This window comes from Symsagittifera roscoffensis, chromosome 1 (genome assembly GCF_963678635.1).
Source record: "Symsagittifera roscoffensis chromosome 1, txSymRosc1.1, whole genome shotgun sequence".
Lineage (NCBI taxonomy): Eukaryota > Metazoa > Xenacoelomorpha > Acoela > Convolutidae > Symsagittifera > Symsagittifera roscoffensis.
The window spans coordinates 5845878-5873156 of NC_087062.1; the positions used below are offsets into that span (position 1 = coordinate 5845878).

Genomic DNA, 27279 nt, shown 5'->3' on the forward strand with positions numbered 1-27279 from the left:
TGGATACTTACGCTGGAATTGGCGTAAAATATTTTAAGGTTTAATTTCTATTTTATTATTTTTTTCTTATTTCTGATTTCTGGATGAAATTGAGGTGAGTGAACCTTTTATTTTATAGTCGTTAAAAATGTGAAATATCAAATTTATCAAAACTTTGTTTCCTTGTCGCGGAATGCCGAAATTTAATTTTGGTTTTTCCTTTACCATTATCAAAAGTCAAATTATAAAAAGAAAAAATTATTTTGCCATCGACCTGCAATAATGTCAATTAAAAAATCAGTATAAAAGTTAGAAATTAAAACCTGTAACTTAGATCAGACAAGACAGTCATGAGGTCAAGACATAGAAGTCTTTTGTGGGCCTAGATCATTAAAAGCACACATTATGAGGCTAAACTGTGCACTGGATAGGCGCACAATTTTGTGTCTGTATGCTCCTGGATTCCACAGACAAATTTTAAAAAAAAATTCAGAATGTAAGTGGATTCCACTTACAAAATTTCAGTGGATTCCGCTTACAAATACCTGTAACAAAAATTTTGTCGGCACACCGATTTTGTTGCAAGTTCCCCAACGAGCTAATATAGGTAGTTGTTCCGGGTTCCGCAAATGTTAGCGGATTCCGCAAATGTAAGTGGATTCCGCAAATATCTGCGGATTCCGCTTAAAATTCGCGGAATCCGCAAATTGTATGCGGACTCCGTTAATTATAAGCTGAATCCGCATAAATTCGCGGAATCCACTTACAATTGCGGAATCCGCTCACAGTTTGCGGGTTCTTCTTACAGTTGCGGATTCCGCGGCAGCTTAAGTTTACTTAAGTACATAAATTACTATTTGTTCATGGATTCCACACATTTTGTTGCGGATTCCGCAAAGTTGCCTGTTTTTGGAGCAATTTTGAGCAATACAGTGTTTAGCTATTTGTCCCAGGAGTCTTTTTTGCGGAATCCACATTCAATTCACAAAATGCACAGTTTGGCCCGGTAATGCAGTTAATTTCATGTTATTCCTTAGTTTTTTTTTTTAAAACATAGGCTTGGGATTTAAAATCCGATCCATTTACCTACCGTAATTTAAATCATCGTTTCTAAAATTTAACTGGGCGTTTCATCAGCACCGTCGATGTCTTCTGTTGGTGGCCATATTTTTTTCAATCGAATGTTAAGGATCGTGAATATTTTCACTTGCTAGCTCACACCATTGGCAGTGGGGTGGGAAACATTGGATTGAAATCCTCAAATTAGTAGTTTCAGTGTAGTTGCGGGTTCCTGGTTGTTTAGATCAACTAATTTTATTGTTTTATAACTGAAACTAATTTCACACAAGTTTTTTTCGATCAAATGAGTCTTCAAACAAACTGACGACAAAAGAGTTCACCAAATTCAACCTTACTTAGAGTTATCATAGGCAAACTGTTTTTTGCTCACAAAGAAAATTGTTGCAATGATGCGCAGCAGTAAATCTAAACGTTTGTTTCCCGAAATTTGTTTTTAATACATCATATATGAGCTTGAAAACTGAAATGTACAGATTTGAGAATTATCAGCATAGTTGATTCAATTTACATCTTCTTTAGAAAAAGTTGCTGAAGTTAGGCGCAACATTGTTCACAGTCTGGATAAGACAAAGGAGAAAAAAATACAAATTCAGAACAAGGATAGCCAGTTAAAATGCAATCAGCACAGAATGCTTCGACCATCGTCTTTACAAAATTTTAAAAAAATTACAAACATTTCTAATTTTTTTCTGCGAGGTGTGATAAAAAGATCTGAACAAAAAAACCAAAATTTGATTAAACCAAAGATTTCTATCATTGTTAAAAAACTAAAAGAACGAAAACATCAATATTTTTTTCGCTTAGTGCCGATATTTAGTTTCGTTTATTTACTTTTCACCATTATCATAAATCAAATTATAAAAAAAACTTATTTTGCCATCGACCTCTGCAAAAATGTCAATTAAAAAATCAGTATAAAAATTGGAAAATAAAATCTGTAACTTAGATCAGACAAAAATTAAAAAGGTTGAGACATAGAAGTGTTTTGCAGGCCTAGATCACCATTCTCAATATCAAAATCCGGAATTTTACTTGAACACAAAATTTTTGTCTCCAGTTTGCAGTTTAGTTCTGTTAAAAGCACAGTATAGTTCACACTGTTTATTATTCATGTTTTCTCTAACATGAACTGGGGATTTAGAAACCACTCCTTCTACCCTCCGTTATTTTGATCAAGGTATCTATTGCTAGTTGGACTGGGAAATTCACCAGCACCGTCATTGTTTTTTTTGTTGCTGACCATTGCATTTTCAATTGATTGATAACCATAGTAAAATTCTCACTAGAGAGCACACACCCTTGGCAATGGGATTGAAAACATTGGATCGAAGTCTGTTGTTCATTAGGAAATTCCTAAATTGAATGGTTTCATCAAAGTTTTGGATTCTTGATTGCTTAGAACAACTAATTTTATTGTTTTCTAAAGTTATTATTATTCTGAAGTTGCGGAAACATTGTTGTTTTTAACTTCACAAAATTACTTATTGAACGTATGAGTCTTCAAACAATTGACCAAGAAAAGTATTCACCGAACCCAACCTCATTTGAAGTTATCATGGGCAAACTATTCAATAGGCAAAATGTTCCAATGATTCGCTGCAGTAAATCTAAAGATCTTTTTTCCAAAATTTGTTTTTGATTTAAAACTGAAATGTACAGATATAAAAAATATCAGCATAGTTGATACAAGTTGCATTTTTTTTGTTTTACAAATTTTGCTAAATTTAGGGGCGACATTGTTTACAGTCTGGATCAGACGAAGGAGAAAAAAAACAAATTCAGAACAAGAACAGCCAGTAGCACGGAATGTTCCGACCATAGCCTTAAAAATATATATTTTCGTTACAAACTAGTCTAGTTTTTTCTGCGTGGTGTGGTAAAAAAAACTTGAACAAAAAAGAAAAAACTTAGACATAATCAGCAGCCAGAGTAAAATAGGCAAAACCAAAAAAAAATACTAGAAATTCAAAAAATTTCAAAATGTTTTTCAAATAATTTTTTCATGAAAGTGATTTTTTTAGGTTTTGAAATTTTAGATTTTGAATAAAATGAAGCTAATTGAACACTTTTTTTAATCATTGCGAAGAGTCTAAAAGATCAAAAACATCAAAATTAATTTTTATTTTTACTAAATGCCGAAATTTAGTTTTGCTAACTTACCTTTACTATTATCAGAAAACAATTTTATAAAAAATAATTGACTTCTGCAAAAACGTCAATTAGAAAATCAGGACAAAAATTAGAAATTAAAACCGGTAACTTAGATCAGACAAGAGTCAAGAGGTCGAGACATAGAAGTGTTTTGCGGGCCTTGATGATCATTCTCAATATCAACATCTGGAATTTTGTTGAGCACAAAATTTTTGTATCCAGTTTGAAGGTCAGTTCTTTTAAAAGCACAGTTTAGTTAACGCTTTTTTGTTCTCAATTTCTCTACTTTGAACTGGGGAGTTAGAATCCGGTCATTCTACCCTCCGTTATTTTAATCCTTGTATCTGTTCTTAGTTGGACTGGGAGATTCACCAGCACCGTCGTTGTCTTCTGTTGTTGGGTATAGCGTTTTCAATTGATTGATAAGCATCGTAAAAACGTTCACTAGCTAACACACTTGATTGGTAGTGGGACGGGAAAAAATTGGATTGAAATCTGTTGTTCAATTGGAAGCTCCTAAAATTAATGGTTTCATCGAGGTTTTGGATTCTTGATTGTTTAGATCAACTAACTTTATTATTTTCTAATGTTATGATGATTCTGAGGTTGCGGAAACCTTGTTGTTTAGATTTGCTCATTTTATCAATTTCTAACTGAAACTAATTTTGCAAAAGTATTTATTGAACAAATGAGACTTCAAAAAAATGACCGAGAAAAGAATTCACTGAGTCCAACCTCAATCGAAGTTATCATGGGCAAACTATTCACTAGGCAAATTGTTCCAATGATGCGCTGCAGTAAATCTTCTGATTTTTTTTCCAAATTTTGTTCTTAATGCATCATATATGAGTTTTAAAACTGAAATGTACAGATATAAGAAGTATCAGCATAGTTGATTCAAGTTGCATCTTCTTGTTTAGAAACTTTTCCTAAAATTAGGGGCGACCTCGTTTGTAGTCTGGATAAGACGAAGGAGAAAAAAACAAATTCAGAACAAGAACTGCCAGTTAGTGTGCAAGTAGCACAGAAAAACCATAGTCCTTAAACAAAGGACTATGGTTCCGACCATAGTTCCGACCATAGTCCTTAAACAAAATATATTTTTACAAACTAGTCTTGTTTTTTTTTGCGTGATGTGATAAAAAAATCTGAACGAAAAGTAAAACTTAGAAATAAACAGCAGCCATAGTAAAATAGGCAAAAACCAAAAAAATCACAAAATTTTCAAAAACGTTTTCTAATAATTTTTTGCTGAAATTGTTTTTTTTTTTTAGCTTTTGAAGTTTTCGGTTTTGTATGAAATGAAACTAATTGAAAACTTTTTTATCATTGCTAAAAATCTAAAAGATCAAAAACAACAAAACTAGTTCTCATTTTTGCTAAATGCCGAAATTTAGTTTTGCTAACTTACTTTTACTATTATCAGAAGTAAATTTTATAAAAAATAATTGACTTCTGCAATAACGTCAATTAGAAAATCAGGACAAAAATTAAAAATTAAAACCGGTAACTTAGATTAGACAAGAGTCAAGAGGTCGAGACATAGAAGTGTTTTGCGGGCCTTGATCATCATTTTCAATATCAACATCTGGAATTTTGTTGAGCACAAAATTTTTGTATCCAGTTTGAAGGTCAGTTCTTTTAAAAGCACAGTTTAGTTATCGCTTTTTTGTTCTCAATTTCTCTACTTTGAACTGGGGAGTTAGAATCCAGTCATTCTACCCTCCGTTATTTTAATCCTTGTATCTGTTCTTAGTTGGACTGGGAGATTCACCAGCACCGTCGTTGTCTTCTGTTGTTGGGTATAGCGTTTTCAAATGATTGATAAGCATCGTGAAAACGTTCACTAGCTAACACACTTGATTGGTAGTGGGACGGGAAAAAATTGGATTGAAATCTGTTGTTCAATTGGAAGCTCCTAAAATTAATGGTTTCATCGAGGTTTTGGATTCTTGATTGTTTAGATCAACTAACTTTAATATTTTCTAATGTTATTATGATTCTGAGGTTGCGGAAACCTTGTTGTTTAGATTTGCTCATTTTATCAATTTCTAACTGAAACTAATTTTGCAAAAGTATTTATTGAACAAATGAGACTTCAAAAAAATGACCGAGAAAAGAATTCACTGATTCCAACCTCAATCGAAGTTATCATGGGCAAACTATTCACTAGGCAAATTGTTCCAATGATGCGCTGCAGTAAATCTAAAGATTTTTTTTTCAAAATTTTGTTCTTAATGCATCATATATGAGCTTTAAAACTGAAATGTACAGATATAAGAAGTATCAGCATAGTTGATTCAAGTTGCATCTTCTTAATTAGAAACTTTTGCTAAAATGAGGGGCGACCCTGTTTACAGTCTGGATAAGACGAAGGACAAAAAAACAAATTCAGAACAAGAACAGCCAGTTAGTGTGCAAGTAGCACAGAATGTTCCGACCATAGTCCTTGAAAAATATATATATTTTTACAAACTAGTCTTGTTTATTTTTGCCTGATGTGATAAAAAAAATTCTAAACGAAAAGTAAAACTTAGACATAAACAGCAGTATCTAATAATTTTTTGCTGAAATTGTTTTTTTTTTTAGCTTTTGAAGTTTTCCGTTTTGGATGAAATGAAGCTAATTGAACACTTTTCTATCTTTGCTAAGAATCAAAAAGATCAAAAACAACAGAATTAAATTTCATTTTTGCTAAATGCCGAAATTTAAATATGTTAATTTACCTTTACCATAATCAGAAGTCAAATTTATTTAAAAAAATGAATGACTTCTACAATAACGTCAAATATAAAATCAGTACAAAAATGAGAAATTAAAACCGGTAACTTAGATCAGATAAGAGTCAAGAGGTCGAGACATAGAAGTGTTTTGCGGGCCTAGATCATCATTCTCAATATCAACATCCGGAATTTTACTTGAACACAAAACTTTTGTATTCAGTTTGCAGTTCAGTTCTTTTAAAAGCACAGTATAGTTCCCATTATTTTTCATTTATAATTTCTTTAACATGAACTGATGAATTAGCATCCTTCTTCCCTCGGTTATTTTAATGAATGTATCTGTTCTGAGTTGGACTGGGAGTTTCACCAGGACCGTCGTTGTCTTTTGTTGCTGGCCATAAAGTTTTCAATTGATTGATAAGCGTCGTGAAATTTACTCACTAGCTAGCACACACCAATGGCAGTTTGAAAACATTTTGAAAACACTGGATGGAAATCTGTTGCTCAAAAGAACGTTCCTCAAATGAAAGGTTTCAATAAGTTTGCGGATTCCTGATTGTTTAGATCACCTAATTTTATCGTTTTCTAACTGAAGCTAATATTACAAAAGTACTTTTTGATCAAATGAGACTTCAAACAAATTGCCGAGAAGAAGAGTTCATCGAATTCAACTTCATTTGATGAAGTTATCATGGGCAAGCTGTTCACAAGGCAAATTGTTCCAATGATGCGCTGCAGTAAATCTAAACGTTTGTTTTCCAAAATTTGTTCCTAATGCATCGTATATGAGCTTGAAAACTGAAATGTTTAGATATTAGAAGTATCAGCATAGTTGATTCAAGTTGCATCTTTCTATGTAGAAAATACTGCTAAACTTAGGAGCGACATTGTTAATTGTTAGGACCGAACAAGGATAGCCGGTTGATGTGCAAGTAGCACTGCATCTTCAGACCATAGTCTTTAAAAAAAGTTTTTTTTTTCAAACCAGTCTAGTTTTTGTCTGCGTGGTGTGATCAAAAGATCTGAACAAAAAAACTAAAAATTTAGACATAATCGGCAGTCATAGTATAATAGACAAAAACCGAAAAAATCATTAAAAATTTCAATAAATTAAAATATTTTTTGCTGAAATTGTTTTTTTTAATTTTAAAATATTTTGATTCTGGAAATGGTAAAAAAAAACTCCAAAAACTAATTTTACTCGAGTAAAATTTTATATAGCGTAATTACGCTGCTATTGTAAACGGCCTAAAATAAGCATAAGTAAGCTTGCTCGCTCGTCTTAATTGATTGAAATAAGACCAAAAATCAAACATAACAAGCGATATACATTTTTGTTCGAATCATGACTAAAAGTGCTGTAATATGATTTATCCTTCAATCTATTCCAAGTAGATAATTATAAGAATGTTTTGATGAAGAAGGACTTTTTTTGCTGGCCAGGCCCACAAGAAAACTTTCGTTACAAAAAATAAGCAGTTGAGATGGGAAGAATAATCGACTTAAAATTCTAACAAACATTAGAAAGCGCGGAAACTCAGCAAGTTTGGGGGCGGCTTTCCAGCAAAGAACGAGCACTGATTGCTTTTGGCATGTGAATCCAGATTTTTCAGCAGAAAAAATTTACAGTATGAATGAGCTAGATTTTTTAAAACTGGTCTGGGTGACTTTTTGTTTTCAGAACTAAAATTTCGGGTCACCGTTTATTATTGTAACGGATCCCAAATAGCTCATTGTGATAACCTTAAAAAGATAATTAAGCGATTTCAGAGTTTTCCTCAAAATTACAGAGAGGATCAAGATTATCTTCCATATTCCTCTGTTTGTTTGTGTAGTTTTGACTCCACCTAAAGCTGAGCAACGAAACTATTAAATTAAAAAAACACTTGCAAAAAAACAGTTTGTGGTGAAATTTTAAAAAATTTTCTGATGTTTTTTTGAACGTTTCCTCAGATTTAAGAGAACTTGAAAATTCACTTTTTTGCGAAAATCTCAAAAAAAAGTTACAAGAGATATTTCCAAAGAAAGTATTTTTTCAACAGAAGTGAAAATTTAGCTACTCATAAAAAAGCAAAATCTATAGAAAGATAGTTAAATTTGCAGATTAGATAAATAATACTTTATTGCTATGTACCGTTTGTTATTAACTATTTTCAACGTGCTATAACATTTGGTGTTTCATATCAGTTGGGGGAGCACTGGTGAAGTGGTCCCGTAATGGAGTTCTATGGATAAAAATCATTTAAATATGAGTCTTAAGGCCAGTGTCTATAAAAGGGAAAAATAATGGGGGAGGGTGGTGGGAGTAAGTCGTAAAAGGACATGCGTTGGGGGGGGATAAGGGTAAAAGAAGCAATTGTTTGATAAAGACACTCGATTTGCAAACTTTCTGCATTACTCATTTGAGATATGCAGAAATTCTTGCAAAACTTTGCACCAGGCTAAAAAAAAGTTTAAAAAAAACCATTTAAATTGAATAAAAATCCTTTTAGTAAAGTGGGGGATTGTTAAGTAGGTTAAATTGGTCAAACCTTTGACCAATCAGATTGCAGCAAAAATCGATTTTTAAATAAAAAGCTCTAGTGCTAATTTAATGCTTTTTATTAAAGGGGAGCTTTTTTTAATAGATACCATAGGGGTGGCGATTTTCAAGTAGATCCCTCAAAACAATGGATTCTAATTGATTCTAAACTCCCTTTTGTTTCAGGGCAGCAAGGGAATCCATAAAATTTTTAATTTGTTTCATTTTCACCTTACTCAACAGGGTTACGTCTCCGTCTCTCAATCAAAAGGTCAGATGTTCGAGGACCAGCGTGATCCATGCTCGTTGCTTCAGGGTGAGGGAACATTGCCCAGCTCAGAAAAACCCAAATGAAAAAGTGCATGTAATGCTTCAGCAGGGAAACATCAATGGTTCCCCGTGAATAGCTAAACGGTTCGTACGTTGGTCCTTTCCCTAGTGGATAAATTGTCTTAATTTATCGAGGACCGCCCACTTGACAAATTGAAGAGAAGATATAATTTTATACTGGAAAAAATTTGGGAACAAATTATTAAACCTTTGCTTCTCAAAGGTGAGTGTTCGCAACAGAAAAACTTATACTTTTGTCTGCAGGATTGGCTTTGATGTTTTTGCGCCGCTTGTTTGTCACAATTGCGCTCTGTTTATGCCTTTTAGGAATGTAAGTATGCCGGTAAATTGCCTCCTTGGGCAAAAAATATTCACTGTTTAATATTCACTGCGAAGTTTTGATTCTAAAACTTACCATTTGTAAAAGGCAATATGAATATATAATTTCCTGTAAACTTCTGCGTTGTAGTAACACGGCACTTTTTAATATTCGAGAGACATTTAAATATATATATTTTTCTCTTCCATTTTGGATCTGTTTCGAACTATTTTCCGGCTTGTAATTAATTGAAATTACCTGTCGTTGGAAAAGTGCAAAAAACCTTGCGACAAATCTTATTTTTCTGCCCCTTTTTCAATTCTGTTCGCAATTTTTTTCCGAAAAAATCAAGGGTAACTATTTTATAAAACCACAACCAAAACTGCAGTGATTTATACAGACCTTTTAAAACCAATTTCGGATTATGATTTAAGTACCACTAAACATACAGACAAGGAGATCGAAAATTATAAATAATGTACTAAAAAGTTTAACTCTCTCATTTTCCCAAAACTTTCATTTTCAAAAGATTTTGGATCGAGTTAAATCCTCCCATCCTCCCGTGCTTACTTGGCTCCAGTTCTAAATTGGAAATTGCAGCCAATCAGAATTGAGTATGTGACACGCAGTGCTAACCAAATTTATATCAAGTTAATTAATAGGGCGTAAGGTTTTAAACTTTGACAATTTAGACAGTAGGGTTCCAACATGATCCGAGATTTCACATGCAGAACATGAAGAAAAAAAAATTACAAACTTGATTATTTGCAAATGTACTTTGAATCCTACTTGAATCAAGTTAACATCCCCCTCCCCTCGCTTTAACTTAAGTAACACGTTCCAAGTATCACTATTCTGGTAATCACTATAATAGTGTGACACTATTCAACTAAATATCAATATACTTGGTTTTGTGTGAGGAGAGGTAGCGTTTTTAGGGTTGGTCGGCCGAAAATGGTATCATAAAAATACTAAAGGGGGACCCTTTGGTTGGCGAGGAGGTCCAATCCCTGAGGGAGGATAAAAAGACCGACCCCTCCCCTTAATTCCGCCCCTGCATCATACTATTATACTCTATCAGCTGACGTATATAAAATTACCGTTAGCTTGATTTCCATAAATTACTTACTTTTTGTCGTTTTCTGTTTACTTCTTCCCACTCAGTTAATTATTCATGACAAGTGCGCCAACTCGACGCATTGCGATGGCTTAAATGATGACGCAGTGAAAGCTATCATTTTTAAACAATATCATTCTCGGCCATGGAGATGAAGTATTTGCTGTAAATCAATTAATCATAGCGATGTTATTATGTATGTCTCCTTCTGTGGCACTTTTTCAACGGCAGATAGCTTAAAATATTGATAGAAAAAATTTGGGTCTTTTTAAGTATTCCTCCCAAATACAACTATCAAAGTATAGAAATCACTAATGGAAATGCTCGAATCTGATTGGCTGAAACTGAATGCAAAATTAAAAAAACTCGTTCAATTAATTATTGATGAGCTGTTGAACTATTTATGGCAGAATAAGTAAGAAAAAACCCAAAAAGTTGGAAAAAAACAGTATCGAGAAAAAAAACAGTTTTTCTTATGAAAAAATCGAGAAACTGACTTTTATTTATAAAAAACTTTACAGTTACATAGTTTGCTCTGTTATGATCTCAAGCTCAGCTATCTCGCTGGTTTTAAGTCTATTTTAACAATTTGTTGATCTGGGTCTCAATCGGTTAAAATGAACCCAAAATTGGTTTTTGTATTTTTAAACAATTTATGCAGCATATTATTAAGCTATAATTTGTGGTCCAATCAACAATTTCACCAAACAGACTTAAAACCTTCAAAATACCTACTTTGAGATAATGAAAAAGAACTATTACTGAAATTTTTTCGTTAAAAAAATTGTCTTTGTGATTTTTTTTTTCGCAAAAAAGTTGAGATCTGTTTTTTTTTCTCGATACTGTTTTCTTTTCGTAAATTTTTAGCCATATAACTGTATAGTATGGTTGCATAGATTCGGCCAGTTGCACTATCGGCTGTCTGGCATCGTTTGAAGGGAAGCAGCCCGTGGTTGCAGGACCTAACAGAGCAAATATACCAAGAGAACTTTATTCAGAACTTCAGCACCGCGCGGGGCAGCAGACCGCAAATTAATTCTTAGTTATTTCCTAAACATTTCCGTCTCTGGCGTATCAACAGTTGGCTATTTTGTTACTTCAGTTGGCTGTTTGTTTAATTCAGTTGGCAATTTTTTTAACTTTATTTGGCAATTTTGATGATATCTCTACTTCACACCCCAGCGGTTTTCAGTACAATTCTCCCCCTTGTGACAATTTTTCAGCTGAGAAATTTACCAAAGTTGAATGACCAGCAACAAGAAAATGCCGCCAGTCATCTCCAATTACCTTTTATGTCAAATGAAAAAATTAGTTCCCTGAATATCCCTTGATAAACATTTTAACCTGGCTAATACCGTTTTTCATTTGTCAAATTTAATTGAATTGTTATCGTATGCTTTTACTTTTTGTTAATCGGCTATGAAATAAAATGATGTTCATCGGCTTTGAAATATTTTCCTGCAGTTGTTTTAAACTTTTATGGTTTGTTTTTGTTCTTTTTACTCTGAATCATGGAGTATCTGCCGACGATCTGGAATCGGAGAGTACAAACACGACTAAGACGATTCAAGACACCGCGAACAGACTCAAACGTTTTCTGTTCCAAAACTACTCTATTTTGATTCGTCCAAAGCTAGACCAATCAAAACCAGTTATTGTGAAGTTCGACATTGCTATGAAACAAGTTATTGATGTTAACGTGAAAACCCAGCAGATGACCCTATTTCTATGGCAACGACAGACATGGTTTGACGAGTTTTTATCTTGGGATCCGAGAGAATTCGGCAACTTGACGCAGGTGTTTGTGAGTCCCATTGATATCTGGATCCCAGATATTATATTCCAAAATTCGCTGGACGAAATGGAAGAGGTCAAAGACAGGTCAATCATCAAGGTCATGCTGCTCAGCTCAGGTAAAAGTTTTGTTACTTTATTCAGAAGAAATTAAGCAATTCATCATTTTAAGCAACTCAATATCGATTATACCGCTCTGTAATTCAAACAAAAATGTTATTTTTATCTCTATTTAACCTAAAAAAAAAACATCTTTTTTTTCGCTGTATAAGCTCAAGACTTTTTTTCGCTATAAAAGACCACTAAAATCTGTTAATTTTGCCATATAATTGCAATGAAATCTATTTGTGTCTCAATAGAAACCCCAGAAAACTTTTTTAAAATGTAACTCTCCAACTTTAAATTTTAATTTCAAAGTTTAAATCTAATAACCGAAGCAACATGAATGGAGCATTGCGAGCATGAAAAAGTAAAAATAATCAGTAAGAAAAAATCACCTTTCTGTTTACCCCCACCCCCAATTTTCCACCCTCTCCCATTATAACCCCCAAAGAAATGAGGATGGAAAAGGTACCTGAAGGGCGTTTTCGTTTTGTAAACGTGGGGGTGAAGGAGTTGAGGAATAAATTAAGTTGTCAAAGTCAAAGAATTACAAAAAATGTAACATAAAAAAAGTGATTGAGTGTAAAAAATATTTTGAAGATGAATGAAGCACCAAAATAACAAATTAAACTAAAATTTATTACGAACAAAGCGCACAAAAAAAAAAGAAAAACAAAGCGCACAAAAAATTATGATACATTTAAATCGATCAAAATGGATGATCGCATTGATAATAATAACTTATAATATAAGAAAAGTTAACCCGGGTTGACCTCCGTTAACCGAAAATGCTTATCTTACAATTCCATATACCTAAACTGCTTAGCATACAATTCCATACATCAAATGTATGGAAAATGCTAATGATACAATTTTCATACAATTTCAAAAAACCATTGAAAAAAATTCGCACTAGTTTTTGCGGCTATTTGAACCAAATAAAACTGGTGATGAAAAACAACTGTTTGTTTTTTTTGGAAAAAAATGGTTATCATACAATTTCCATATATGAAAATTGTATGACTAGCATTTTTTTTTGAAAAAATATTGAAATTGCCCCAAAACTTTTTTCAGTCGCAAATCGAATTTTTCAGTATGCAAATTTTAGTTTTTTGCCTGCATAACGTAGTTCTGGATACACAAAAAGTGGATTTTCCCCGTTTCTCAAACAGGATAAAAACTCCTATTTCGTTTGTATGGCATGTTTAAATTTGCCTTGATGTCTGATAATTTGAAAAATCTAATTTTAAAAATAATCATCTTTGAAAATTTTTGCCAAAATTCAAAAGCTTGATGCTTTTAGTATATGATTTGTGAAGAAAACTCCGACACAATTCAGGTCGTTTCCAATGCATTGTAAAAATCAGACGATTAGCCCTTTGGTGACTCTAGTTTTGAGTAAACCATGGGTTTAGTCACTTGTATTCTGTCACGAACACATCCCAAAATTTTGATAATTTTTTTCAAAAAAAAAATCAAGTTTTTGGTTTATGAAAACAAGCTTATCCTACAATTTCCATGTATGAAAATTTCTAATCTTAGAGTTTTCTTAACATTTTCTGTATCTATGGAATTGTACAAAATTGTATGATAAGCTTTTTTGGTGAACCCGGGAAAATGGAAAATTATAATGATATAAATAGAAGATTATAAAAAAACTTATTACAAAAATTGAACTTATTATAAAAAGTTCTATTATACGAACAGAACTTAATATATAGAACTTTTAAAAATGCTAACTTTTACTTTTTTGCCAGTTAAAAAGGAAATTGGGAAAAACTGGTAACTGGGAAATCGTAATCAAGCTTACATGTATACAAAGTTTCTCGGTCTTATTGGTATTATCCTAGAAGAAGTTTGGCCACAAACACACGCACTCAGAAGGACAGAGAAACACACACACACACACACACACCTCCAAAAACACATACAGCACACAAAGACTTATTATTGTTCCGACCATTTGAAAAATCCTTTTCCAAATTCTTTTCTGGTGTTTTTTTTTCCTTGTTTTCCTCTTTTTTTTCATTTCTTTTTGTTTTTTTTACGCAAAACCAGACACCTCAGATAAACATCGGAGAGGGTTGAGTGATATATTATACTAAAGCTCTTTTAGTAGTGATTCGATTGAAATCAATTTTTTTTAACAAACTGTCCCAATTTTGAGAAAAACAGGTTAAAAACTTTCAATTTTTAATCTAATTTTGAGCAAATAATGCGAACGAGCGGGCTTGCAATAGCTTATTTTTGCCTAATTCAGACCGCGAAAACTTAGTTTTACCCAAATAGAGTTGTTGTTGAATTTTTTTTGGAGCACGATTCAGGACTTTTTGATATATTTTTTTGTTTTCTGTATCATTTTGTTTTTTTTGCCAAGACTGCTGAATTATCGTAAGTTTCAGTTTGCAGTTCAAATCTTTTCATCACAATACGCAGAAAAAAAGATGACAATATTAAAAAAAAACTATTTTTTTTTGTTGTTTTTTTCATAGACTATGATTTATTTCTTATGAAATCATTTCTGTTTTGATCGATACATACTAAAATCATTTCAAAAATTGTCTCAGTTTCAAGAAAAACTGTTTTTGTATTTTTTACAATTCTTTTTTCAGCTAGTGAGTAGAGTAAAATTTTATTAAGTGACTTGGGAATAAACTATATTATTTAGTAAGCAGAAAAATTATACATATTTTTAAGCTTCAATTAGCAGTTAATTGACACCAAAACTTCGATAACTCTGACTTTTAAAGTTTAATTAAGAAACATCAATATAACAAGTTTTCAAGATCATGCTTTTGTTTTCAATGATTTTTGAAAAAATTGGTGAGATACTTCAGCCGGTTAAAATAATTACGAAAGTTCGAAGTGTGTTTTTGTTCCTTTTCCTTGCAAACAAAAACGACACAAAAAAAATTAAATGTTTTTTTAACTTTTGAACAATAATTGCGGTCAACACTTGTTATGCTATTCTTGTACGGCATAAATCAACATAAACTGCACTTCGAAAATTGATTTTGTTTTATTTTAGGCATAAAATTGTTTAAAACTGTAGGTCATTTTTTGCCGATAGTTTTTTTTTGCAAAAAAAAATTAATTATGATGAACTTCAACCCTCCATTTGTTAGTGTTCTTGAAAGAAAAAAATTGAAAATGTTGAAAAAGGTCAAGACTTACAAAAAGAAAAAATATCCAACCTTTCTGTTTGGGCATTCTGATGAAATTTTATTGCAAAAATCAGATCTGAAAGCCTTCTATTTTGACTTCAATGCAAACAAAAAGATTTTAAAGATTTTATCTATGACAAAGAGATAAAAGCGCTACCCGCATTTAAGAAAAGTGAAAACAAATCGAATATAATGGACTTTCGTGGTCTTTAAAGGTGTAAATATAATCGATTCCCATGTTACGTCCAGACAAGAAAATTGGACTAAAAATGGATTTTATAATAAGTAGGAAATCACATCAAAATGGATTTTTTTCCACTTTATTTTTGTTTCGCGCGTCGTGCAAAATGATGCAAGAATTTCAGCATTTATCAAGTGAGTGATGCGGAAACTGTGCGAAGCGAGTGTACGGCCTGGCCTGATCCATTTCAAAACCTAAACTCAAAGTGCAAAAAGATTCCGTTGAGCTCCCCCCCCCCCCCCCCAATGTTTGCCCCTTTGCTCCCCTTCAATCCCCTAACGTTTGCCCCTTTGTTCCCCTCTCCCCACTAAACCCCCACCTGAACACCCCCCCCCCCCCCCAGTAGCTGAACAACCCCCCATCTGAACACCCCCGCCTGAAAAAACCATGCCCCCCCCCCCAGCTGAACCCACATACCCCCCTCCCCCCACCTGAACAACCCCCCACCTGAACAACCCACACCTGAAACCAAACCCACCTGAACACGTTGCGTTGGGAGGGGAGGGAGAGGAGGGGGTTTGTTGTAAATGGGCAAACGCTAGGGGGGTGGGGTAATGTTGAGTAATGTAAAAAAGTAACAAGAATATCAAAGTTAGGTAGAAAAAAAATCAATTGAACAACAAGTAACCAACGTAAGCAACTTTAATTTAAAACGTAGAAAAGACTTTATGTGCGTTAAAATTCGCACCTCGGTAAAGTGGATAAAAAATCGATTATAAATCAGTTTCATTGTCAGTGTCCAAAAAAGTGAAAATAAATCGATTATAATGGATGAAAAAAGGATTTAAATGCCTCGAAAAACAGTAATATTATAGTCCATTTTTAATTGATTATAATCGATTTGTTTTCACTTTTGGGGACACTGACAAGGAAACTCAATTATAATCGATTTTTATTCATGGAACTTCAATGCGGGTAATGCAATTTTTTAGCGTCACAAAATTGTTGTTCCGACAATTGAAAATGGCGAGGAACTTTCTTTAGGTATGTTTTTTTCTGTTTTTTTTTCGTGCAAAGTCAAGTACTACGCAATTTTTTTAGTGAAAGTTCAAACTGTCTTTAAAATATTTCAAAAACAAGCCAGTGCGAGAAAAAAAATTTCGAGGAAATTAAGATTTAGAAATTTTTGATTTTCAGTCTTATTTCCAAAACCCTATTAAATTGATTGAATTTAAATTTTAGGCATCAAAATTGCTCCTAAACTTCATAAATTTCAGGATAGATCTATTCAAATCAATTTGATTTTCAGTTCAATTTCCAAAGTGTACTGTTTAATCAATTTGGATCGACCAAAACACAATTTAGTTTATATTTTTATTTAACCACAAAACAGTTTTGTCAGTTCGGAAGGTTCGAAATTGAACTTTTGGTATATCTGACTTTGCTTGTAAAACCTGTTCCGCAAACATTGATAAGCGCCGCTTCGCCTCAATGAAAAACCGTAATTTTTTCCTCCCAGTTATTGAATATTTTTCTGCCGATTTAAACACATGTTCACATTGCTTTTTATTTTATAGGCCATCCGCGTCCCAAATAGTACAAATTAGTGTGGTCTTTCAAGTCTAATTTTGACTGACAGCCAAAAGTGTGGTTGTTTGTTCAATTTTTCTGACATGGTTAAGTTCTTCGGTACGCATTGAGATTTTGCCATCTGTGAGAGTTGTCATACCGTATCCGATATCTGCTCATGTGTGATAGGACACATGATCGTCATCACATGAACAGATTTTTTAATGCTCGAATACGAATTATTTATCGCCGGGTTGAAAAAAATGAGCATCAGATAATTTCAGACTATTTCATACAGTTTCGGAAAAACTCGTAGATTGAAACAATTGCAATGAAACAGCATGATAAAATTTTTTCCGTATTATAAACCTGAACGACAAGCTTTTTTAACAAACTAAAAATTGTATGGCCAGAATTTTCCAGTTTTATGATACTTGAATGGTAAACATTTTTCTGTTTTTTTTTAAATAATTTGCTAGAGTTTTTGTTTTTTTTTGTTCATAATTGATGCTAATAGATATAAGACTTCCCATGGAGAAAATTTGTATTTAAAGAAATTGTTTGATAAGCATATTTTGTGTATTATACAATGTTTACCTATAGAATTGGAATAATAACTGTTTTTGATCCTAAAACTTTTTTTTTCCGAGTTATTGATTTTTTCAGGCTTTTTCCCCCGCACGCTATCAATAAGTTATATCAAAAAAATTGGAAGAACACAATAGTTCCGTCAATTTCATCGAAAGTCAATTTCATCGAAAGAACAACAAGGCTTTTGTCTTGAGTCAGGGCAAGCCATAAATGTTCCGACCACCAATTAACTGGTCTCGAATAGTTTTTTGTCAAAGAAAAAATTTTGATAAATCAGGAGTTTGTGTTAGCTTGTGTTTCCTCCTAAACAGCAAAAATGAGTGAATGAAATTAAATTGCTGGATAGTTTGCACCGCTTTAATCATTCAAGGTTAGATTTTTAACCACTTTGATCACCTTTGTGTATTTTAAAACGATTTTAAATTAGCCCAGAACGTGGCCGTGCTGAAAGTTTCAAACACGATAGCTTTACCAAAAAAGATCAGATCAAAGTGTTTTTTTTTGTGCAAGATTTTACTCAAGGTTCAGCTCATTTTTTGAGTTTATTTATGCAACATCCACATCATGATTAGTTTTTGGCTTCGAAGTCCGCAAATTTACCATATAGTTGGAAAATTTTACAAGATTTTGAAAGAAAAAACAAATAATATGGCCATCATTCACAAGGATAAAAGATTTGCAGTTATGAAAAATTATACTGAAAAAAGCACTTACACTATTTGAAACTAACTGGCAACATTCAGCCTCGTCAATCTTAGAATTGAGAGAAATTTTGAATTTAAAATTTGATCGCGTGCAATTGTTTCGAAAGTTGGGCAAGATTATACGAAAAAAGTTTAACCCTAGTCGGTACAATAACACAACCTTAGAAAAAATTTGGGAACCAAGCTTTAGAAATCATTATCCTCCGTATCTGGATTATGTTCTAGTCTTTAAAGATCAAAGCAAGAATTTTTAATGCCAGTCGCAAAACTGCGACGAAAACTGGAATCTAATTATGTCCTAACACGTTTGTGAACTTGGTATCAAATTAAAATCTGCGAGTCAGAATTCGGATCAATAAAAAAGTCAAAAAAATTGAGTGATGTGAATAATTGATCTGAAAATTTCAGTCTGATTTTCAAATTTCAGTGAGCAGATACAATTAATTAAATTATTCGTTCTTAATTTTTTTCTGCTCAGTTTGGCTTTAAAAATTCGGTAATTTGTATTTCCGCTTTTAGTTTGAGTCTCATTTTTTTTGAATCAAACTAAAAGTTTTTGTCATATTTATAGTTTGTCTTTAGCCAACAACAAAGATTTTTCAGTTTCTTGCATTACAAGTGAGGTCAGAAATTTCTGTGCTGCTTGCACGGCAACGTTTTTTTTTGTCAGCGTCGGTGTTACATGTTGAATTCGAATAAAATTTATATTAAGGTCGTTGAAACACAAGTACAGCAGAAAAGACCTATATTAGTTTAGAAATATGCAGTTTAATGAGTTTATTGTGCTTCACAAATTATCCCAAAATATCCATTTCTAACGCACCATGAGTTTGCTAAGGAAAATTATCAAAAAACAGTCATTTTTTTGAACTTGAGATATCGATATTTTTTCGATTGTATAAAAAAGTCATCACATTTGGCTACTCAAAAGTACAAATACCACACTGAGTACAAATAGTCGAACCACTCTCATAACGAGGCCCAACTGTGTATTTTGTGATTTGTAAGCAGATTCCGCAACACTTTGTTCTTCCTTTGTCCTTTCTTTTTTTCTTTGGTCGTTCCGACAAAAACTTAAAATTTTCAAGACTTGTCGCTGGATTCCGGAGAACTACACACATTAAATTGTTCGCCTATCTAGTGCACACTTTTGCCTCGTAATGCTCTTTGAAAATCAGAACACTGAACAAGGCTGCTCGAATCTGCTAAAATTTTCAAATTTTTTTTTGTACTTTTTTTTCTAAAATTATTGAAAGTGATACACTTCTCATCCGATAGCTAGCGTCAACTCGATGAGATATAGTTTCTGAGCCGTGCTAATTTGCGGCTTATATATTGCTAAGTTTTAAAAATTTAGACGCAGGGTATTATTTTTTCGAACTCTATGAACATTTCTGTCATAAATTTCTAACAAAAAGTCGGAATTTGTCTAGGGAAAAATCACACGAAACAAAAATAATCTGTTCTGTTCAATAGAAGTCGCACCACTAGGTTGATATTTTGTGAGACAAATTTAGGCTGTAAACAGCAAAATTTTATGTGAATGAGCTCTGTAGATAAACATTATCAAGGTTTTGGCCTTAAGAACGATTAAGCTAATAAAACGAATGCCTTGACATAAAATAACTGTTTGTAGTTTTCGTTACAATTGTTTATTGCAACGCTTTTGAAAAAACTAGGGTAAGAAACAAAACCCAATATAAACTTTTTCAGTCAACAACACAAAAATCATCTCTAATTAAACACCGTAATTGGCCCAGTTTAGATATCATTGGCAATTATTTTACAAAAAAAAAATTTTTTAAGGAAAAATGATCTTAAATATGATTCATAGCCATTTTACATAAAAAACTGATGATAGATTTCAATGTTCAGATTTTATGCACCAGTTTCTTAAGTAATATTCATCGTGAACCTATTGGATTAGACTCTATACGGCTAGAAAAGCCTGCATAATAAAAAAAATATGAGTTTGGTGGTAAACATTTCAAATACCACACAAAAAGTTCAATATACCAAAAAATTATCTAAATATATCAGAAAACTTTACTGCACTCAACCCTTTTTTGAATTACCATTTCAAGTTAATTTTGAGAATTTTTTCAAAAATTGAAAACAAAAGTTCACCGAACAAAGGCTTTAATCTTTTTTTTTATCAAGTGATTTTAGATAAATCAAAAACAATTTAAGTGCTCGAGTGTAAATTTGTCATATATTTTATTAATTTTCAATACAATTAAGAACCCAGAACTTTCAAGAACGTAATCAATTTCAAAAAAATAAATGTTTATTTCTCAAGAACGTTTACCGGTTGAAACAAACTATAATTGTTCGTCTAATCTATAGTTTGTCTTTAGCCAACAACAAAAATTTTTCATTTTTTGCATTAAAAGTGAGGTCAGAAATGCTTGTCGGCGTTACATGTGGCATTGGAATAAAAATTATACTAAAGTCGTTGAAACACAAGTTTGTGTACTGCGTTACTTAGCTTCAAATTAGGCGTGCTTTCTGTTATACGGCCCAAACTTATTAAATTGTCAATAGAGCTTCAGCTTTTTTTGAAAACCCAATTTTCTTTTCATTGATAATAACTTCAACCAATCAGACTCGAACAACGTGATCAAACTTCAAAAAAGCAAACAGATTAATTTTGGGTCCGTCAACAGAAAAAACCCCAAATTTATTAGTTTGGAATTATGTAGCCTTATAAATTTATTGTGCATGTTCGTGGTTTTTGATAGCAAAGTGATCTTCAAGGCAATTCATTTGTATGTTGAATTATATTTGATTTGAAATTTGAAGAAAGAGTGTCAAGTTATTTTGATAAATTTATTTACGAAAACTCATCGGATCTCTTTAACTATATCCCCCCCCCGGGTACCTAGTAACGAACATCCGCACTATAAAGAACTAAGTCAACGGTTAAGAATGTGATAATTTTAAACCTACCCGCACTGAAAAAATTGGATTAGGATAGATTTTAGTATAAAAAAAGTACGTTGATTAAATTTAATACGATTTTAGTATGAAAAAAATACGTTGATTAAATTTAGATCGATTTTAGTATGAAAAAAAAACGAACATTAAATTAAAGAGATGAAGATTGATTCGGATCGATTTAGAATCGATTTAAATTGATCTTAAATCCCAGCTAAAAAAATTGATCAAAATCATTTTTAAATCAATTTAAATGCATTTTTTTCCAGTCTGAATTTGTTTTTATTTTAAGGGGATTAAAACGGATTTAAATCGATTTTTTTCATTCGAGTTTTATCAGTTTCAATTTTTTTTGCATTTATTTTTTGCCTATAATTTTTCATTTTACATTCATAGCGTTTTAAAGCATAAAAAGACCAAATAAAAAGAGCAAAATATCGATAAAATTCTAACCCTTTTCTTGATTAGTTTCATAAGTTGTTGCTTAAAATCTGATTTACTTTCATGATTTTCTATGATTTTATTGCATACTATTGAGATCACAATTTAATTTTACCTGACCTTTTTCTGGTTTGTTGCACAAGATTTTGCCCATAATCTGATTTACAATGGTTTTCTATGATTTTATTGCAAATTTTTGAGTTTAAAACCTGATTTATGTGGATCATTTTATTGAATTCTATAATATCTGGCACGAGTGTTTATGTTAAAAAAAATCGAGAATAAAAAATGGCAACAATTTTCTTAATGGGTATTTTTTTTTCGCCGTGTTAGCAAAAAATCGATTTTAGTATGTCGGAAAATCCATCGATATCGATTTAAATCGATTTTTTAGACACTTAAATTGATTTAAAATTTTCAAAAAGATTGATTTAAAATCCACTTAAAATCGTAAAATGTACATGGTTAATCGACTTGGATCAATTTAAAATCAATTTAAATCGACCGGAAACCATTCTGTCATTGCGGGTAGTAACTAATCCCCCTTTTTTCAAAAGGGGGGATTATTGTTAAAGATATCCAATGTCCAATCCAGCTCGTGAATTTTTGACAAATTTATTTTTGATTTGTCGTCGCAGGTCAGATCATCTTCTTCCGGCCGACCCTGAAGAGTACGACGTGTCAGATGAGTGTGCGGCACTTCCCATACGACAGCCAAGTGTGTGCATTCCAAGTGGGAAGTTGGATGCTGCCCACCTCCCAATTGGACATCCGGCTGCTCCAGTTCGAAAACACTCTTTCCGGATTTGTCGAGGTAGTTATAGCCAGTTGCAAAAAGTTTGGACTGCCAGAAATGATCAAAAGAGCAATCTATACATATTCAGCCAGCGTTTTGCATATCCAATGTTTCAAACAAACTTGAGGCATCAATTCTGTTTGAAAACTTAGCTTTTGCATGCTAGGTCAATTTCTCTTTTCGATAAACATTTTCTGTCCGAAATTTTTGCTATTAATTGTGTTTGTTGCCTTGTTTTTTTTTCAAAAATGAAAGATTGAGCGTTTGCGATTTGTCAAATGATTGTTAGTGAAAATATCTTGTTATCTTTCCGTCGCTCGATGATCCGTATTCTGTTCACAAGATAGAAAGATTTAAATGTAATCGTGTTTAGCAAAACTGTTTGCGATTAGATTCATACCAGTTGTCTATAATCTCGATAAAATTGTATTTGATGCACTGATACTGGAGCTGGATACATTTAAAAACCAGGGGCCCCCCTCCTCAGGGATTCGACCCCTTGCCGACCCAAAGGGTCTGCCCCCTTTGTATTATTTTGAGATATCCATTTTTGGCGTCGGACCCTAAAAATTTTTTAAAGCCGGGAGGGGGGGGGGGAGCGCTCGCCAAAAAACGCAACTTTTTGGTCAAAATTTCCAAAAAGTGCCTATTTTTTGGCCGGTTTTTTCAAAATTTCGCCTGCGGCGCAGAAAATCTGGCCAAAATAGGGACAAAAAAGTGCTTTGGGAGAGCTCGAAAAATCAATTTGGTCGACCTAAAAAAAGGTCGACAAATTTTTCGAAATTTTTTTTAAATCCCCCCTCGAGAAAATCCTAGATCCGCCCCTGTTTAAAACCATTTATAAACGAGGTAAAATCAACTCACAAACTCACGAGCTTTTCAATTTTTTACAGAGAACGGTTGTTGTTGACTCTGATTTCGAGTTAATTTTTTTGGCGGTTTTCTGGGCTGAGAAATGGTTTGTCTGACCCTCAATCAACTATTTGTTTAATCTAGACGCCCGTTTCTTGTTTTTTGTTCTATTTATACCATTTCATTTATTTTTTTCTTTAATTTTAATTGCCTTTTGGTTTCAGTTTTGACATTTCAAACGTTTTCATTGTTCTTTCAAAGCAAAATTTTAAAATTTTCATAGCCATTTTTGATAGAATTAGGAAGTTAAATTCGAAAACTCCAAAGTACATTGTCAATGTTTTTACCTCGGAATAGAATTTTGTTTTAGCACCACGAGTGGGATCTAGCAGACCGAAATGCGCAAAGACTGACTTCGACCGTCTTCGTTAACATCACTGACACCGTCATGCAAAAGATGGTCTTTCCTTATTTGGAGTTTTCTTTCCTCTTCGAACGAAAACCAGAATTCTTCGAAAAAAACTTAATCGTACCAACTGCATTGATAAGTGTTCTGAGCGAAATGACATTTTTGCTTCCGAGTCAAAGCGGGGAAAAAGTCGGATTCTCGGTGACTGTTTTTCTGTCGCTCTGTGTTAATCTATTAGTTATAGCCAGTCACGTTCCTGCCAGCTCAGAAAGCTTCCCAATCATTGGACAATATTACCTGATGTGTATTTTTTTGATTGCCGTTTCAATTGCCCAAACTACAATTATTTTGTCGGTGCATTTCACAGGCGAGCAGTATTTTGTAAAGCCCGTTCCTCCTCTATTGCAAAAAGTTTTCTTTAGAGTTATTGGGCCAATTGTTGGATATAATTACCCAAAATTTGGACCACGAATCGGAAACCACATTGTTAACGAATCAGCCATAAACGAATCGAAAAGTAGTTCCAGTCTGAATTCTTGTCATTCGTCATACAATGTGAAAATACCAATGATGGCATCTACTAAAAATTCGGGTCAAGCGTTTTCAGTGATCGATAATCCGGTTGCAAAAAATGGAACCAATTCACAAGATATTTTGAAAAACAAGACACTTCAGATTAGAAATCTGAAAAACAGAGCTTTTAGTTCCCGGTCAAACCAAACGTCAATCGAAGTTCCAAGCTACGACACAAAGAATGTCGTCGCTGAAGCAGCACATGTTATAAAAAATCCAGAATTTTCTTCACAATTCAATGAAAAAATTCAACAAGGCGAAGACAAGTTAAAAGAAATTTCGAACACGGTTGAACTAATTTTGCAATACATGCAGGAATTTCAGAGAACAAATGAAATTCGCGTGAACAGGTTTCGCTTGATGGAAGATTGGAAGTTATTGTCTAAGATTTTGGACCGAATGTCTGCTATAATTTACGGGACGATAACCACCGGTTTCACCATCTATTTCATGTACACGTGTCGGAACAGACCATTCTACGAACTTGAAAAATGAATGTTCTAATCTTATTGTGATCCTATAAATTAACATAATGTTTTCCATAGATATTTAAGTTTCGCTATATTAGTATTTTCGACAATTTTGAATTGATGCAAAGAAATTGCGTTTGTGCTTACTTTCTGCATGAGCTCGGCGCCCGCCTGAAATTTAGGACATATTTGAATAGTACATCTACCTAAATTGGCAAAAACGCAAGGCATACAATCTCCATACTATGGTTCAAACCAGGAGCAGGGGTGGGGGGCGGACGCTTTTTTTTAGGGATTCGACCCAAAGGGTCCCTTTTTGTACTATTTTAAGATATCCATTTTGGTGACGGACCCTAAAAGTTTTATAAAGGCGCCTTTGGCGCCAATATATACAAGTTTTTGAGGGGGAGCGCGCGCCGAAAAAAAAGCAATTTTTATAGTGATTTGGGAAAGCTCAGAAAATCAGTTTGGTCAAACTAAAAAAAGGTCAACAAAACTTTCGAAAATTCTAGATCAGTCCCTGGGGTTGGGGAACGGAATGGACGCCCCCGCTCTGAGGGATTCGACCCTCTCGCCAACCAAAGGGTCCCTTTGGTATTAGTTTATGACATCCATTTTGGGCCGACAAACCCTAAAATTTTTCTAAAGGCGCCTTTTTATACTACTTTTGAAGGGAACGCGCAAAAAAAACTAAAGTTTCTAATCAAAATTTTCAAAAAAGTGCACAAAACGGTGTTTATGACCTGTTTTTTTTTTTTTAAATTTTGCTTGCAAAACAATTTTTGGTCAAAATAGGGTCTTTAGGGGCGTTCTGGGAAGGCTCGGAAAATCAATTTGATCCAAATTTTTCGAGAAGTGTCCATAAACGGCTTTTTTGAACTATTTCTTTGTTTGCCTGCCATGCAAAATTTGTGGTCGAAATAGAGTCTTTAGGGTTGTTCTGGGAGGGCTCGGAAAATCAATTTGGTCGACTTAAAGAAAAAAAAGGTAGAGAAAATTTTCTAAAATTTTTTGAAAATAATGATAAAATCTTATATCCGCCCCATGGCTCAACACATTCCGTACATTTGAAAAAAGTATATCAAAAGTGTATGACTACCATATTTTTCCTTAAAGATTGAAATTTTAGTTTCGTTTCATTTGTATGTTTACTACCAAATACATCTGTTCTGAGTAACTATTATCCATGGGTCAGATTATCATTACAAGTTGCACAGAGGTTAAATTTTGTTCATTAAAGTTGCACATTAAAGTTGCACAGAAAAATAACTAGTCGAACAGTTTCCATACTTGTAAATTGTAAATAATCATTTTCCCAAACAATTCATAAATGGAATTGTAGCACTAGCATTCTTAGACAATTCATAGATGGAATTTTATTATTAGTGTTTTCATTTTATGGGCGTCATTCAGAAATGCATTTATTAAACTGGCTCTTCCATCTCCGCCGCCTGCAAATTCGTACAAGTGAAAAGTTTGTTCGCATTATCTGATTAATATGAGAAGTTATTGAAAAGTTATTGAGCCATGACAAACATATTTGGTATTCTTTAACCTAGTAAAACCGCTCGCTACACCATAAAATTGATGCTCATGCAAGGAAGAGAGAAAAAGAATCATTTTTTTCTCATTGTGCTGATACTGTATGGATTTCCGGTTTGTGTTAGCAATTATGTGTATTAGCGCTATGAAGGTATAAAGATAAAGGTCAGCGACTTCATACAATGTTTTTAAATTGTTTGTTTTCTTTTGTGTTTCTTACTCCGTAAAAGATAGAAGAAACCATAAACTTGAATTTAAAAACTGGAAAAAATGGAAAACAAAATATTTTTTTAGAAAACTTATTCCCCACACAAATTACAAAGTTAAATAATTCAATTGAAGTCGCAGCAACAGATTGATATTCTGTGATGCAATAGTATGCTGTAAATATCTTTTTTCAGTGTGAATGAGCTTCGTAGATGAACACAACCAAAGTGTTGGCCGTAAAAATGTGCAGGCTAACGAGACTGCTCTTATAATCGGGCGAAGCCCTGATTGTTTAAACTGCACTTAAGACCAAAAAAAAGGATTTTTTCCTATTTTTTTTCGTTTTGTTTCCCCACACGCGATGTAAAATACTAAGGGTGTGTTTAGCGTCTCGTATTGTAACAATAGGATTTAAATTTTTCCTTCAATTCAATTTAAAACGCGTTAATTCGCTTCTTATGTGTATTATAACTACGCAATATCGCACTTGCATTATCCCAAATTACCCAAATTAGCAGTTTTCAAACCCCCGTAACTTTACGAAAAAAAATCACAAGTGATATATCGTTTTATATTTGAGCTCAGGACAACAATTTTTTTTGCAGATGTTAAAAAAAATTCCTACAAAAAAAAAACGCTTGGTTAACAAGAAATTTGACTGAATAAAAAACATACCAACCGTAGATATTCGGCACTTTCTTCGAAAATCAGAACAATAATACGAACA

At 33.0% G+C, this 27279-nt stretch overlaps 3 protein-coding genes across 4 annotated transcripts in view; 2 read left to right on the forward strand and 1 right to left on the reverse strand.

Moving 5' to 3' along the window:
* LOC134857092 (uncharacterized) overlaps positions 1-10294 on the reverse strand; it is a 44453-nt gene extending 34159 nt beyond the window's left edge. Inside the window, exon 1 of the mRNA XM_063873456.1 lies at positions 10233-10294. The gene's annotated coding sequence lies outside the window, so the exon portion shown is untranslated. The remainder of the gene's footprint in view (positions 1-10232) is intronic.
* On the forward strand, positions 1-24845 carry LOC134857091 (neuronal acetylcholine receptor subunit alpha-10-like). 2 transcript variants are annotated; one of them, XM_063873453.1, is made up of 4 exons: positions 1-94; positions 11117-12133; positions 22342-22517; positions 23722-24845. In XM_063873453.1, exons 2-4 carry the CDS (start codon positions 11650-11652, stop codon positions 24826-24828), a joined length of 1767 nt encoding a protein of 588 aa, XP_063729523.1. In that variant the 5' UTR covers positions 1-94; positions 11117-11649; the 3' UTR covers positions 24829-24845. The 2 variants fall into 2 exon arrangements, with proteins under 2 accessions (XP_063729523.1, XP_063729524.1); XM_063873454.1 differs by lacking the exon at positions 1-94 and adding an exon at positions 10416-10482.
* The window catches only part of LOC134843901 (uncharacterized), a 681357-nt gene continuing 674925 nt past the window's right edge, over positions 20848-27279 (forward strand). Inside the window, exon 1 of the mRNA XM_063860276.1 lies at positions 20848-20860. The gene's annotated coding sequence lies outside the window, so the exon portion shown is untranslated. The remainder of the gene's footprint in view (positions 20861-27279) is intronic.